Consider the following 16,781-nt stretch of genomic DNA (forward strand, 5'->3'; position numbering starts at 1 on the left):
TTGATGCTGTCCCAGAGATCCCATTAGCCACATAAAAAAAATGTTGTGGCTGTTCTGATGGAGTGCTTTTGGCTATCTTGTCTTCCAGATCACTGACTCAGTCGTCTGCTTCATCTAATCTTCCACTGATTTCCTGTTTTTTTTTTTTTTCATTTATTATAATTCTTTGTTTCTAACTGGTCCTTTTCAATGGTTTCTATCTCTTTATAGAGGTTCTCACTGAATTCATCTCTTCCCCAACGTTCACTGAGCATCCTGTAGCCAGTGTTTTGAATCTGTATCTGGTAGATTACTTGTCTACATTTTGTTGAAGTCTGTCCTATTCTTTATTTGGGACAGGTTTCTTTGTCTCCTCCTTTTGGATGCTTCCCTGTGTTTGTTTCTAGGTACTAAGTAGGTTTGCTCCATCTCCCAGTGTTGTCAGGTCACCTTATGTAGTAGTTGTCCTGGGAGCCCTGGTGGCACCGTTTCCCTGTTCGCCAGAGCCCGGTGCTCCAGATGTATCCCTTGTGTGGGCTGTGTGCCCGCCTGTTGTAGCCCAGCCTTGACTGCTGTTGGTGCATTAGTGGTATTGGCCCCCAGGCTGACTGACAGTGAGGGCTGGCCATGACCACAGTAGAGAAGCTGTTGTGTAGAGGCCAACCCTACAGAGTGGGAGTCCCTTTAGCGGGGCTCCGATCCCAGGGAAACCCACCCTAAGGGGTGTCATTTGTACAGCCGGTCAGGAGTCTGTTGGTTCTGGGGCCGCATGAGAGGCTATAATTCAGAGCAAGGCCAGCTATCACCAGTGCCAGGCATGGACCCTTCGGTGAGTGCCACAAGGTGAGATGGGGTCAGCCGTCACTTATGCCAGGTTACGGCTGCTTAGTTGAAGCTACATTCTAAGCTAACACGGGCTGCAGCTCATGGCAGGTTTTCAGTCACTTGGCAGGAGTTACAATGAGCATTGAGTCCCACTGCCACTTGGGTCAGGCTTGGAGCCCCTTAGGGAGAGGAATGAGACATGCTGAGGCCAGCACCTGCTTGTTTGGGGAACCTTTGAAAGACTTCAGGGAAGTCCAAGCATGAGGCAGCGAGGAAGGCCACTAGTGCGGAACATCCACTGGAAGCAGCGACTGCTGGGAAAGTGAGTTCAGTGGGTGAGGTCTCAGGTGGGGAGCACTGTGTTAGCCAGGCCAAGGGAGAGCTCAGCTTGGGTGCATGCCTGCTGGTTGGGAGGCAGAAGGTCTCAATAAAGAGACACTGGTGACAGCCAGCACCTCCAATCCAGGAGAGAGCTGCCCTGATCCCCACCCCTCCGGCTTCTGCACTGAGGGCCATCGATTCAGTTCCTCCCTTATCTCCCTGGCACTTTTCGTGGGGGAGCCCAGAGTGCGTTTACAAGTGAGAAAGTCTATGTGGGGCCCCTCAGGGGGAATGGCTGGGACTCCAGAAGCCCCTGCCTCACGTGGATGCAACCCCCTCTAGTTCTGATAACCAGAAGCCACGGGGACTCCTCTTCCCAGCTCTGGGGCCATGGGCTGGGCCTCGTTTTTTAGTGAGCACCTGCACAGCTGAGTTATCTCTTCTGATTCTTAACTGTCACACATGGGTGTGGGACCAGGACATCCCGCATATTCATCTCACTACTAGATTTCTTCTTTTGGTGCTTATTCACAGAAAATCTGTTCAGCTGGTGTTCAGGTGGTTCTCAAGCACGTTTCTTCTATAATTTAGTCGTAATTGTGGAAAGAGGTGAGAAGAGCAATACCTATCCCGCCATCTTAACTGGAAGTCATAGCAGATTTTTTCCAATAAAGATGTTGGACAAATTTTTGGAGACTTATGACAATTTGGAAAAGCCTTGCAGGCAAAGCATGCAGTGTAAAGTATTCAGAACATGAAGAAAGATACATTACGAATGCCTAAAATATGTGTAGATTCTAGTCTAGTTTATCATTTACTACCATAAAACATATAAATGTATTATATAAGTTTAAAATTTACCAAAACTTACATACACACAGTCCATGGTGCCATTTGCAGTTGAGAGAAATGTCAACAAACATCAAGATGCAGTATCAAAACATAATTGCAAGAAATTAACCATATACTTACTGTCATAACTTCAGAGCCACCTCTTGGTGCTTTTGTGGTGAGACCAAGAGTTGTGAGTATCTGCTTACAATGCCACGTGATGCTGATCATCTCTGTGTGAGCAGCCCATCTCTCCAGTAAAGTGTGAATCACAGAAACAAGTGATCTCTGGCAATGCTCACACATTTTTCATCGTGTCTATTGTAATTCTGCACACCTTGAATAACACCATGGGACTGACCCCTAAGAAATGCCAAATGATGGTGGGAGCACTCCCAAGAAGCAGAGAAGCGTCACGATATTCCCAGAAAAAGCTGAAGTGCTTGATGCGTACTTTAGACTGGGGCCTGTAGCTGTGGTTGCCCACCATTTCAAGACAAGCGGATCCAGCGTAATGGTCACCATTAAAAATAGAAATAAAAGGAAAGGCATGAACCACTGCTGCAGCTGTCTCAGTGGGTAAGAAAAACTTGCAGGCTTTGCGAAATACTTTTGCATTCAATACCTCGTATTAAAAAATGCTGCTGTATGTGGGTACACTGTTTTTATAAGAAAGGCATACCTATAGGCTCTGACATGATTTGAGAGAAAGCAAAGTCACTTCATGACAACTTAGGGCAGAAGGGAAGGGAAGGGCCTGAAGCTGGGGAAGTTCATGTCAGCAAGGGGCGGTTTGGTACTTTTAGAAAGAGGCTTGGCTCCAAAAACGTCGGAGTGACAGCAGAGGCGGCCTCTGCCCACCAAGAGGCAGCAGAACGGTCCTCAGGGGCCACCGAGAAAGAAGAGCTGCCTGAGCAGGTTTTTAAAAGCAGACACAAGTGCCCTGTTTTGGAAACAAACACCACAGAGGACACTTGTTAGTAAGGAAGAGAAGTGAGCCGGAGGGGACAGGCTGACTGGTTTGTGCAAATCAGCTGGGTGTGATCCAGACTGCCCCTATCTATACAGACCCACAAGTCTTGAAGGAAAAGGAAAAACGCCACGGGCCAATCTCTTGGTGGGACAACAAGACAACCTGGACAGTGGGAATCCTCTTCCTGGATGGGTTCCCCCCATGCTTTGTGCCTGAGGTTGGGAAGTGCCTGGCCAGTAAGAGGCTGCCTTTCAAGGTCTTTGACTATTGGACAATGCCCCTGCTACCCGGGACTCCATGAATTCAACACCAACAGTGATGTAGTGGTGTACCTGCCCCCGAACATGATGCTTCCACTTAAACGTTTGGATCATGAGGCCAAGAGGACCGTACAGGCTCATTACACATGGTACTGTATGGGAAGGATGGTCAATACTATGGAATAGCAGCCCAACAGAGAAAACATCACGAAAGTCAGGAAGAAAACTGCTGGCGAAAACTGTATCCTGATGTTGTGCATGACATCACAGCATGTATGACAGAGCCAGTCAAGGAAATCTGAAAGGGATTGTGGATATAGCAAAAGAAGGTGGGGGTGAAGGATTTCAAGGTATGGATATTGGAGAAATTCAGGAGCCAGTAGATGCCTCAGCAGAGGAATTAATGGAAGATGAGATGAGTGGTTTTGAGCGAGTGCCAGCCACTGAGGAAGAAGATGGGGATGCAGCAGGCCCAGAAAACCAACTGACCGCTGACCGACGGTCTTGGAGAAGGGCCCAGTAATTCAAGGCTGCTCTACTGCCATACACCCTAGGTGATGCGGGCACAGAGTGAGGAGCAGTGGCGCCACAGAGAAACGTTTGTAGAGGAGAAAAAGCAAAGAAGTCAGACGGAATTACTGTGCATTTCTGGGGTTACGCCAAGCGGGTCTGCCTCTCCTGCCCCTGCCTCCCTGAGATGCCAAGGCCAACCTCCTCCTCAACTTGTCCAGCCACAAAGATGATGAAGATGCAGACCTTGGTGATCATCCAGTCCACTGAATGAACCGTAAATATGATCCTGCCACAGGATCAATCTGTCTGTCGTGTGTAGGTGTATTCATGTGGAGATGGAATAACTACGGGGCGAGAACTGCAGGGAACATGTTTGCTCCGCCATTACCATCATCCGAGTGTTCACTATGTAGGACGGACATTGGGTGCAAACCTTGAAGTAGACGGACTAGTGTTACACAGGCCTAAGGTGTGTGATGGTTCTTAAAAATCAGCTACCTGTTAGTTTCCTTGCAGTTTTACAAATTTGCTTTTGGAAAATCACATTCCTGTAAAACAGTATGTCTCTCCATCATAGGGAAAACAGTGTATTGACCTGCTATCACAGGTAAGTGATTTTGAAAACTGTAACAGTCTTTCCAATACTGTATTATGAAGACGACTGTAATCGTGTCTGCCCTAAACACTTCATAATGACTGAGTAGGCTTCCATGAAGCAATCGTCCCTTTTACTGTAGGCTGCTCTAGTGTAATCACGTTGCTGCCTCTCAGTGATCAGTGCAGGAATCACTGCACCTGTAAATAAGGGAATTATCTTTCACATTACCTTTTCATTTTTGATGTCCTGTCCTGTGTTAGTAACACATATAAAACCTACAGTGTTTTGTACCATATAACACCATATTGATTCAGGTAGGTACCGAAAGAAAGTCACTTGCATAGATTTATGGTACCCATACATAAAGTCCTGTAAATGTATTTTCTCTTATGGTTTCATTAACATTTTTTCTCTAGCTTCATTTATTATAAGTATACAGTGTGTAGTACATATCACATATAAAATGTGTGCTAACCAGTGATTTCTGTTATCGGTAAGGCTTCTATTCAACAGTAGGCAATTAGCAGTTAAATTTTTTGAGGCTCAAAAATTATACATGGATTTTCAACTGTGCCTGGTGAGGCCCGGTTAGGGGGTCCCTAACCCCTGTGTCATTTAAGGGTCAACTGTGTGTGTGTCCTGTGTGTATATGTACACACATAATTATATCTTATATTCTGTTGTAAACATTTTACACTACTAATGAACTTGCCTTTGGATGCTCAAGTGGAGTGTTCCGTAAAGGCAAAACACAGGGGTGCCCAGAGGTGTTTCAGCCCACAGATGAAATTCCCACGCAGGATATTAATGTCTTATGAAGTTCATCTTATTTCACAGTCTTGCCTGAACATTAAAAAAATGTGAAGTGTTTAACATTTCAATAACTTGGGAGAGTATCTTTTCAAATACTTGAGCATGTAGAGAAATAAATTTTACCCTTTATGTATAATAAGTATTAACTGATCTTCAGGATCTACGGAGATAATCCCTGCATTAAAAAATGTTTGTTCTGCCTAAGTTAGCAAAAGATGAAATAGGTTAAGTGGTTTAATCACCTGTCTTTTCTATCAGATGGACTACAGCTCTGAGTGGAGACAGAGAGAAGAGAGCAGGTCTGGTTGCAGTCCAGGCATGGGGTGCGTGTATATCGTGCTGGCTGTTCCTAATTTCACATATCTGCTCTACAAACACGTGTCAGCCACTTAATGTATATATAGCAGGTACGATGATATAAGGTCAAATACAGACGCAAGCAAAATACATTTCCACACAGACTTAAATTAAATGAGGCAGGCATATATTAATTAAATAATAAGACAACTGAATATATTTTTCCAGAAGAAAGAAACATAATCTTTAAAGATATGTATTAGGGAAACCAGGTCCAGATGCAGAAGATTTAACTGAGGGCTGGGGTGGGGGTGCAGGGCAGATGAGGAAGACTATTCGTGGCACAGCCAACCAACGAGCAAAGCCCGGAGGTCCACGCGGCTGGAGAACAGAGCGAGAGGTGGAAGACGGTGTCGGAGACGTGGGCACCAGAGAGGCCCCACGGGCCCAGGGACCAACACGTTTTAAAGAGAATGTGGTTCGATCAGATTTGTTTTTCGGGAAGGAGGAAAAAAGAAAGAAAACCCATCTGATTGGACTGATAGGAAGAGGGGAAGAGTAGATGTTAGAAAAACAATTAGAATGCTACTGCGGTGGTAAAAGCATAATGTGAACCTACATTTCTGGTGTTTTGGAATTCAGTTTCATAATGTTTAAGTCAACATTTTATGAGAATGCCAATACATAGGAAGCAGTGCTGGGTGCTGGCCAAGTCGTAACGAGAGGATCCCTGCAGCGTCAACTCTGTACATTACATACATACCTAGTATAAATCAAAATGCAATTCCTGTACAAAAGTAGAGTGATCCACAGGTGTAAAGAAACACACAGGCCAGAACAGCACCATTGTGGAGACAAGAAAAGATGAAACCCCAAGAAAAGATGGAGACGAATGTAAAGCACATGCCATGCTATAAATTAGCGGCCCCCTTCATTCTCGCCTTCACTGTGGTCTGTAACAGACACGTATATCCGGACACAGAAAGTGGACCACGGTGTTTGCTTGGTCATCTTCAGAGTGTTTGAGCCCTGCTTGCCTGCCAGCTTCCCAGAGATTAGCCATAAGCACCATTGGCCTCTGCAAGTAAGAAGCCCTTCTCTCCACTGAACTTCTGTCACCAAGTATCTTCTCTTAAAGATGGGAGACACTTTGATAAAAGTCATCCAGATTTGCTCTAACATACCTTACAGCATAGTTCTCCACTCAACACCTCATTGTCCTCCTGAATATTCTGTGCTTGCAAATGTCAGAAGCCTCAAAATACAATTTTGGTACCCAGGACCAGGTGGAGTTGAGTAGCTGTGGTACAAAATGGCACCACTGTCAGATAAAGCTACTTAAAAGGAGGGACAATTTCCCTTCATTTGTTCAATTATATTTTTACATATTTCAAATATTGAGTCTGGGGTTCGTTCACAATAGCCCAGGCATGTACCCTACTATCTAACCCCTTTTCTGTCATAAATTTCTGTAAAAGTTTTTTGTTTTAAATCAAATTGCAAAACTACAAACACACACACACACACACACACATATAGACTGGTTAATTCTCTCTCTCTCTATAGATAGACCGGTTAATATATAAGCTGGTTAATTATATATATATATATATATATATATATATATATGGTTAATTCAACAATATCTTCCACTGAACCCTGATTTGCTGAAAGTATAAGCCCTACAAGGGCAGTGATTTTGTTCTTCGCAGATGTGTCTTAGGCACAAAGAACAATACTTGATGGTAATAAATATGCACTCAAACATTGTCATCAAGTTCAATATCTGATGTAAGAAAATACCAATAAACTAATATGCAGTGCACTAATCATGCAGTAGTACAACATATGCCAGGAACACAGGGATGGGAAGCGTGCTCTGGCCAATGATGCTCAGAGGAATTCTCACAGAAAAGATGGCCTTGAGGCAAAACTTGAGAGATGAGCCAGCCTTCATCAAGAACCACTATTTCCTCCATGGTCTGTATGCACTATCAGAATTTGTTATCAGTCATAAACATTTGCCCACGTCTTCCTTACCCAAGGTGGGAGCCACAGGTGGAGACCCTGTAGACTGTTCTGAACTCAGAGCCGAGGCTGAAGACTTAATTTCCATAAAGTAAAATATATAAATATTCTCTAGGGAGTACATGTTAACAAGATAATAGTTTGTTTAAGCGGCTTTAAACAAAATGTATCTCTAGCACTTATTTCACTTGTTTCTTTCTATTTTTGGTAATGAGGAGCCTTGAAAATTTAAAATTGCATGTGTAGTTCATCACACTCGTGATTCACCATGTATTTCTCTGGGACATCTGATCTAAACAGATTCAGAAACACTAGGAAAAAATTTAATTGCATATGATCTTAAGGAATGCTACAATAAAATCGTACTGCTAAATGACATATTAAAGAGTGAAACAGCAATTTTACTATAATCACTGTTTTCTATAAGGTATAACTGAATATGACCTTTTCCAAATGAAAAATCTGCTCGCACAGTCTGCATATCGTTTCAGCAATTGATTATAAATAATCACACACATCAGTGTGCAAGTAGAACTTTGCCTTTTGATCATTTTCTTTTTTTAGCTCTTTGCTCTTCTTGGGTCCTGCATCAACTGTGGATCTGCATGACCAGCACTAAAAGTCTGTTCCTCAGGTGAGGCATTTTTTCTCCACCTGCCTCAGTCTCCTCCTCTCCAAAGAGACAATAAATAAAACTTGCCTCAAAGGAGCCACCCCCACAGTCACTTAGTGAAGGTTAAGTGGGTTTATAGTGTTTGCAATGTGCTTAAAGGGTGCTACACCTAGTAAGCATTATCTAGTTTTGTTAAATAATGTCATATACTGTGAACTTTTATAATAAAGTCAGAAAATTCAGTTCCTATCCCTGTGGTTCCTTCCACAATCCGAGCCATGGAGCCGGAGCACAGAAACAACTTGAACGTGCGCTTGCGTGTGATTTGGATAACTCCCTGTTGATTTATTCAATATATATTGTATTCATGGGATGATAGAATAATGAAAAAGAGGTACTAGGCCTATTCTTGAGGGACTTAAAATATATGACAAATGCAGTAGAATAAACAGCAGAGTGTGATAAATACCCAGATTCATCCCAAAATATGTTTTTCTCCTAGGTGGAAAAATATTTTGAGAATTTGATAATGCATTGCTTTCTTTTTTTTTTTTTTAAGTTAGGACCACTATTGCCAAGGTGCTTTTACAGTTGTCTAAAGCAGACAGACACATTTACAAATTGTGATATGTGCTCAGAGGAAATACAAAGCCTTCATGATAAAGAATCATGGTGTGAGGGGTCTGGAATTTCACCAGTGGGTGAGGACCTTCCTTCTGAGAAGGAAGCTGGGACCTAAGTGACAGTGAAAGCTCAACAGGTGAAGGGAGGCAGGGAGAGGTCTCAGGAACAGGGTAGCATGTCGGAAACCAGGGAGAGAAAGATGCTTTGGCTCTGCAATGGGGTGAGTAAAGGCTCAGACAGCTGGTACCTTTGAGAGGTGAGCAGGTGGCAGGCTATGCACATCCATTTGATGCATATGAAATGTTTCAAGCAAAGAATAAAACACCCTGTGTTTCGAAAAGTGAAATGGTAGGAAAACTAGAGGGTACTTAGGCTCAGTGTAGTCACTGGAAGTGACAGCTAAGCTTAGATCTGAGGGAGGAGAGCAGTCCGCCTGTCATCTGTCTGGACCCGTGTGCTCTGCAGTGAGACGTACACGCAGATCCCCAGGAACAGAGGGCCGCAATGTGTACACATGAACCCACTGCACTGTGCATAGTTACAAAGATACATCGATATTTGTAACTGATAAAATGCAAGTGCACGATTAAGATAAATTAGATATTCCTATAGCATTTTAAATTAAAATTTTAACTGAATGGCAACACCAAATACCCTTGAACTCTCTACTGCAGTATATTCTCTGTATTTAGATAGTCTAAAATTATACATTCTCATTTTTTTTCTTGAGGTTTTATGTGGTTTCAGAGCTACTAACCTGAAATATAATTTAAAACATTATAACCTGTGCCATATATATTTTCCAGTGAAATTAAACAGGCTAGATCTCAGAAAAATTTCCTAACATTGTACAGGGTCTGGCACAAATAATGCCCCCTTTTATAACAAAATCTGTTATTACAAAGCCCTGGCTGGCGTAGCTCAGTGGATTGAGCGCGGGCTGTGAACCAAAGTGTCACAGGTTCGATTCCCAGTCAGGCCACATACCTGGGTTGTAGGCCAGGGCCCCCAGCAACCGCAATTGATGTTTTTCTCTCTCCCTCCCTTCCCTCTCTAAAAATAAATAAATAAAATCTTTAAAAAATATGTTATTACACAATCATAAGCATGTAATTCTGTAACATAACACTATCACACTCAAGCACACCATATGACATTTTAAGTGAAATGTTCAAATTGCTGTTCGTATTGTGTGAGATACTCATGTACCCCACCAACCACACTCAAGCTGGCCTTACTTTTGCTGGACCCTGTATAATCTTAGGAAACAGAAAAAAAATCAGAGTTCAACAGAGATCCAACTTACGAATAGAGACAAAAACAAAATCAAATGTAATTTTCTGCTAATGAGTACATTTGAATTGCCCGTGGGTTCCGTCAGCATGCAGCTATGGCAGGCACGCCTTCTGTGTGTCAGGTCCACGTTTTAGGAAGCCCGGTGCATATAATGCTCGGAGGACTGGGTCAAGACAGCGGAGTAGGCAGACACGGAGCTCACACCCCCTATGAACACACCACAATCACAACTAAGTACAGAGCAACATTCTCCGAGAACCACCTGGAGTCCAGCTGAACGGGAATTCCCTAGAACTATGAAGAACAAGCCACATCCAGTGGGAGGGTCCCTCCAGAGGAGAGAAGGGCCTCAGCCCACGGCAGGTTTCCCTGCTGAGGGACATGTGTGGGAAGGAGAGTCCCCATTACACTTGACTTTGAAAACCAGCAGACCTTGTGTCTGGGAGACAGAAAGGCTGTGGGAGACGATGCTCAAAGCCCCAGCATGGAGGCGGCAGTTTGAGGATTCCCTGGGTCTTAAGAAAAGGGATTAAATCAACTAACGGTAAAGCCCAGAAGGACAGGGATTGGTGCGAACTCCCTCTGGAGACAGAAGCACTGGCGGGGACAACCGTTGCCATCCGTGCTCGCCTGGCACAGGGTGGTGCCAAATCTGTCACTCTCCGTTGAACTGGCTAACACTCTTCTCTCCAGTCCACAACCCCTGAAATCCCCCGCCACCCACACCTTAACCAAAGCCTCCCCCAAGTGGCACCCCAGCTGCCAAACAGGGTGGCTGGCTTCAGCTTGCACAGTTACATTCCCAAGCAGCCCCACGTCCCAGCACAAGTGGCAACCTGCCTCGGCTTGCATTGTAGCTACCACCAAGTGGGATAGAGGGAACTTATCTCAACATAATGAAGGCCATGTATGCAGGACAAACTACCAGCTCGCATTATGTTCAGCAGTGAAAAGCTAAAAGATTTACCCTTAAGATCAGGAATAAGATGAGGTTGCTAACTCTCACGGCTTTTATTCAGCCCCGTATTGGAAGTTTTAGCCATGACAATATGACAAGAAAAAGAAAGAAAAACCATTGTAATTGGAAAGAGAGAGATAAAATTGTCACGATTCACAGATAACATATTATATATAGAAAACCCGAAAGACTCCACCAAATAGACTAGTATAAAATAAAATCAGTAAATTTGCAGGATATAAAATTAATATACAGAAATTAGTAGCATTTCTATATACTATAATGAAATACCAGAAAGAGAAATTAGAAAAACAATCCCATTTAAAATTACATAAAAAAATAAAATACCTAGTAATAAATTGAACCAAGGAGGGCAAAGATCCGTATTCTGAAACTGTAAGATGTTGGTGAAAAATACTGAAGTCAATGCAGAGTTAACCAAAGAAGTGGTCAATCCTCTACGAGAAACAGATCAGAGACAGAGTTGCCTCAAATGTCTCAGTACCTGGGCTGTGGTGCCCACACAGCTACAGGCACGTGCCAGAGACACCTGGGCCTTTCACACTGGAAAACCCAGAGGGACGGAGATCTTAGGAGCGACAACCAGCAAACAGGCTCATCTGTGTTTGCGTTCTGGCTTTGACATCCTCAACTTTGTGTACATTTCTTCTCGTTCACAGTTTTCTCACATAAAAAGTAGGCATAATGATAATATATGCCCAGGAAATATGTTACTAGAATTAGGTAATCCTTATAAAGAACTTACAAATGGCTAGTACAAGCTCATTAAATGTGACTCATGTTTTACTACCCTCAAAAAATGAACACATCTGCTACCATAAACTAGCCACTGTGACCTGTCCTTTGTGGTCACCAGGACAGCTGTGACAAATAGGTATTATTATTGTCCATTACAATGGAGTGTAATCTCTTACAGGTTACCATTTTTCCCTCAGCAATCCAATCTATATTTTATTAAGGTATTATGCACGATCAGTTATATAACCAGGATTTGTTTTCCTTCTGAAGAAAATCATGAGGGTCATGGCAACAGGAAATAAGAAAATATGGTTTAGCATCTGGTAGATGAGGAAAGGAAAGTGAAAAGGCACACGACAGCTACATGGCAGGCTGGCCATGCCGGAAACACCTGAATTTTATCCGTGAACAGTGGTTCCCCCAAATGCCTCCTTGAACCTGGAGCTGGGCCAGCCTAACTCGCCCCACTGTGTCTGAAGAGCCAGAAGTTGGGTGGGGGCATGTTGCAGGACTCCAGTTACTTAGACATAAAGGTCCAAAGAAAGGAAAAACAAAGTCAGTGACAGTTTTAGTGAGCAGCAAATAGCTCCTTCGTGCAAACTAACAGAAAGAATCTAACTGAAATATTCTCTGAATGAATAGACAATATTTAATATTGGAAACATATTATAAAACAAAACAATGGAAATTCTCTTTCTCTGATGATTTCTTAAAACCCACTGAAGTAATAATTTAATGTGTTTGTTATTATTCATAAACAATTTGAAAGTGCTTTCAGCCTGGTTGAAAAATAAGCATATATATCAACAATTATTGTACTCTGATAAAAATGCATAATGAAATTGGTGTTGGAGTTAGGGCAAAATACATATTTAAGTATTAGAATATGTATTAGAATATCTTGCCAAATACTGGGGCAACTATAATACATGATAAATAATTTAGCCATCTGATTGATGACTTTATATGAACTTGGATATGGTAATAATATCTCCCGTTCCAGTTGTAGTTGGTATAAATAAAGGGAACCTTGCCTTCTAATTTTTGGGTCATCCCTTTCGTGTAACAATTCAGGTGCAGGTAAATTAGAGAAAGAAGATGAATAAATCAGAAAAGAGTTCATCCATAAAGATAGAAGAATACAGATGCAGCTAAGGACTCAAAGCCAGTTTCAGATCATTTGAATTTCAAATCTTAAGAAAGGACCACATGTGAACAGCAATTGTTATATTTTCTGGGTATATTCCCTTTGTACTTAAATCCAACAGCAGTAACCAGTAATGGAGCATATGGAGACTTAGAATTTTATGCCCTAAAGGCCAAAGTTGTTACATGAACTCCTGGAAATCCTTGAACTAAGTGCACCCCCTATTCCCCAGATGCAGGGGCCGGGGCTGGAACTTGTTTCCATGGTGCCCTCCAGCATGGATGTCCGGGGAACGTCAGGGCATCCTTCCGTCGTGTCACAAGCAGCTCTAATAGGTCACATCCCTGGGACACCTACTGGGCATAAGCCCAGATGCCTCTCTACCTTCAGCTTTAAATTAACCTGATTCTCAAGTTCTTCATCCCCTTTGCCAGCTTTTCTCCTTGCTTCTTTCCAGCAATATTTGTTCAGAAGCCTGCAAAGGTTTGAGTTACAAATCCTGATACCTAGTGTCTAGAAGTAAGATTCCTGCTGCTTGCTGAGGTGCTGTAAAAAACGAGTCCTTTGTGCCCTGGAAGTCGAGTTCTGTGTCAGGCTGCTCTGAGCACTGTCCCCTTAGCTCCAACGCCTATTGTGACAACCCAGAGTCGACAACAGAGACAGACCCAAGGAGTGGAAAGTCCCGATCGTCTGCTTCTAAGGACCTGAGAAATAAGGCACAAGGAGTCCCGATTCTGAATCGAAATGCTGACACTGGAACAGACCGATCACGGGGCAGAGTCCTCACAGGAAAAGGGGAGCTGCAGACAGAAGCCCACAGTTCCACACAGTAGCTCAGCACAATAGGCTGTTTTGATGTATGTTTCTGCAGGCTTGCAGAAACTTTAAACAATGCATAAAATATAGGGCATAAGCACCTGATGCTTAAAAATCAAAGAGGCATTCTTAATCTGGTGTCTATTTAAGGAAAATGTTCAAATTTAACAAAAATAGTCATATTTAACTAAATTTTGACCAAAACCCCCAAACCCATAATCTTATACTAATATATGTATGCACACATCATATGCAAGATTGAAATCTAATAAAATTCTATGCCACTCACTTTCAGTAACCACTAGGTAATGATTCTTAACTAATCAGAATCATCAGGCAACCTAAATTGCAAAGAATCCCTAAGTCATAGGTATAAAATATTTTCTAAAAAAATGAAGCAAGCTTCATTAGACAGACAGCCTTAAAAAATCAAAAGCTAATTAACCGTTGGGTATGATTAAATTCTGGGGATTATAATTTTATCTTATTCCTTTTTGGTGATGAACTGGTCAAGTTCAACAAGAGTCATTAACACACCGTCTATCCCTCCTTTTCTCCTGACTCTCTTTCTGAGCTCAGGGTATTGCTATTTTAAATACTAAGGCACATCTTTACCTCCCTATCTAGGTTATTCAAGTACTGCAGGATAAATATGCAATTTGCATCATTACTATTATGTTTTGGAACCTGGTAGTACAATCAAAAGTAGTTTTCAACGGTTCCATGATTTTCCAAAATGTATTCTAGTCCCTCACATTCTAATCAGTCATTAACTGGGAATCCAGGGAATTTCTAATATCATTTCTAATGAATCTCTGCACCTGTACAAAGCTATATGAAAGAAACATTTTATTCCCTTTTAGAGTTATTTGGTTAGCTGAAATTACGGATGATTATAAATTCCATTTTTTATGAGTGCTTCCAGTGTATTAGTAAGTAAGGCTTAGGTTGCTTAATAGGTTGAGAACTTGCTTCATCGATAACACTTAAAATGTATGAAATGGTCACTCCATGACAGGCACATGACTTACTTAATTTTCACAACAACCTTAAGAGTCCGGGTCCATTATTTGTCCCTTTCAGATTAACGAGCCAGCCAGCCTAAGGAGTCAGAGCTGCCCTGGTGAAGGAGCAGAGTGTGTGGGAGGCAGTAGGAAAAGCTAGCTGTACCTACCTCCCTAAGTCTGGTTTGTAACCGTTACACAATGACGACTCCCGTTGCGACATTCTGCTTCTCCAAAACTATATCAGAAACCAATTACAGATTCTGTTAACCCTGAGAAAACGCATGGCATGGTCCCAGAGGCAGCATGAAAGGCTTGTGGCCCTTGCTGCAGGAAGCTACACGGGGAAGGAGGATGCAGCCAAGGAATAAAACCAATAAAACATCGGGAGACGGGCTGGACATCTCCCAGTGTTTAAAAGGATGCTGCATAATCTCTTAGAAAAGCGGCAGTTCTAATAGGAGTTATAAATCTCATTTCACCACATAGTAATCATGGGAAAGTGCCATTAAATACGTTGGTTCTTCTTGAGGAATTAAAACTTTTGCACTGCTGAAATTGCAATCTTTTTAAATTTGTACAAAATTATAAAAACCACCTTCAGTCTTTTCTGAGAAAAGCTAGGCTATAAAGCATAATTCGTAAAATCAGCCTATTGCCAAAACAACACAGAAAAGATTCTCTCTAATACATGCCCTCTGCAGAACATTCCAAGGCAAACAGCCAAGATATGGTAAATTACAAAAAAAAAAAAAGAAAGAAAGAAAAAACCCAAACCCAAACCTTGAAAAACATTCAACTTTAAACATAAGCCATTAATTTTTCCTGCTGTTTTAAAAAGAGCCCTGACATTTCTTCGAGTTATTATATTTTTTTTAGACAATGAATTTTTTTAAAGATTTTATTTGTTTATTTTTAGAGAGGGAAGGGAGGGAGATAGACAGAGAGAGAGAGAAACATCAATGTGCAGTTGCTGGGGGTTATGGCCTGCAACCCAGGCATGTACCCTGGCTGGGAATCGAACCTGGGACACTTTGGTTCCCAGCCCGAGCTCAATCCACTGAGCTATGCCAGCCAGGGCTGAGTTATTATATTTTTAAAATATACCACTGGCAAGCGCAGCTAGGGATCATGGGCTGCTCAGGTGGCAAATATTTACCATCACACAGATTATTCCCATGTGTTCTCGGAAAGGTGCTTAAAAGGCACAGCCAAGGGAGAAGTGGCGATGTGCGTGGCTGCGGGCGCCCCTACCGCTCGGAACACGGCACCTACCCAGGAGCGTCAGGATGCAGGCGAGGATGGCGATGAGCGCTCCGGTGCTGAGGCCGGCGGGCAGCACGTAGGCCTCGGCGTTGCAGGTCTGCGCTACTCCGTCCGCGTCACAGTCGCAGACGCGGATGGTGAGGGTGTTGGTGCTGCTGAGCGAGGGCGACCCGCTGTCCACGATGAAGACTGGCAGGTAGAACACCGACTGCTCCTGCCTCCGGAAGCCGGTTCTCCTGGTGAGGATGGAGGCTGTGTTGTCTGCAAGAGAGCAAGCAAAGCTATTAACGCGCGGTTCCTGATGGAGTCAGTCCCGCCCACTCCGTCTTATTCAGGTCACTCCGTTCAGTTCCTTGGGACACAGAGCAGTATTTCTAATATCGGTTCGTGTGAATGCATTTTAGTGTATCTGTCCTGCCATGCAATTAACAGCAAAGAAACAGCTGTAAAGTAAAGCTGACTATGAAAAGGTTTATCACTTCTAATGGACCCTGCAACTTTGTAAGAAATTACATGTGATATGCTGTTTTAATTATTTTAAATTTCAAACCATACACTTGTGGAGAGGTTGCAATAAATGCACAGGTTAAGTATTTTAGGAGCATCATCAGATAGCATAAGTGGAATCCAAATGCATTCTCTGACAAATTCCAAATCCAATAGAGAAACAAGTGAAATAAGCCACTGTCGTTTCATTTAAATTGAGCTAGTTAAGAAAGGAACTAATTTATAGTTTTTAAAAATCCATATTGGTGTATATATGGTTACCAAAACCCCACGTATATAAACACTTTGTTGATGATAACATGGGTCCTTTGTATTTAATTGATACTTGACATTTTATTTCATCTAAACAATTA

At 42.5% G+C, this 16,781-nt stretch overlaps 1 protein-coding gene across 3 annotated transcripts in view; it reads right to left on the reverse strand.

The window, feature by feature from the left end:
* CDH7 (cadherin 7) overlaps positions 1-16,781 on the reverse strand; it is a 120,825-nt gene that overhangs the window by 9,481 nt on the left and 94,563 nt on the right. For all 3 annotated transcript variants that reach the window (XM_036010161.1, XM_036010159.1, XM_028524977.2), the window contains one exon: positions 15,931-16,182. In XM_036010161.1, coding sequence (XP_035866054.1) covers positions 15,931-16,182 — 252 coding nt within the window. The remainder of the gene's footprint in view (positions 1-15,930; positions 16,183-16,781) is intronic.

The sequence above is a fragment of the Phyllostomus discolor genome, chromosome 9 (assembly GCF_004126475.2).
Source record: "Phyllostomus discolor isolate MPI-MPIP mPhyDis1 chromosome 9, mPhyDis1.pri.v3, whole genome shotgun sequence".
Classification (NCBI taxonomy): domain Eukaryota; kingdom Metazoa; phylum Chordata; class Mammalia; order Chiroptera; family Phyllostomidae; genus Phyllostomus; species Phyllostomus discolor.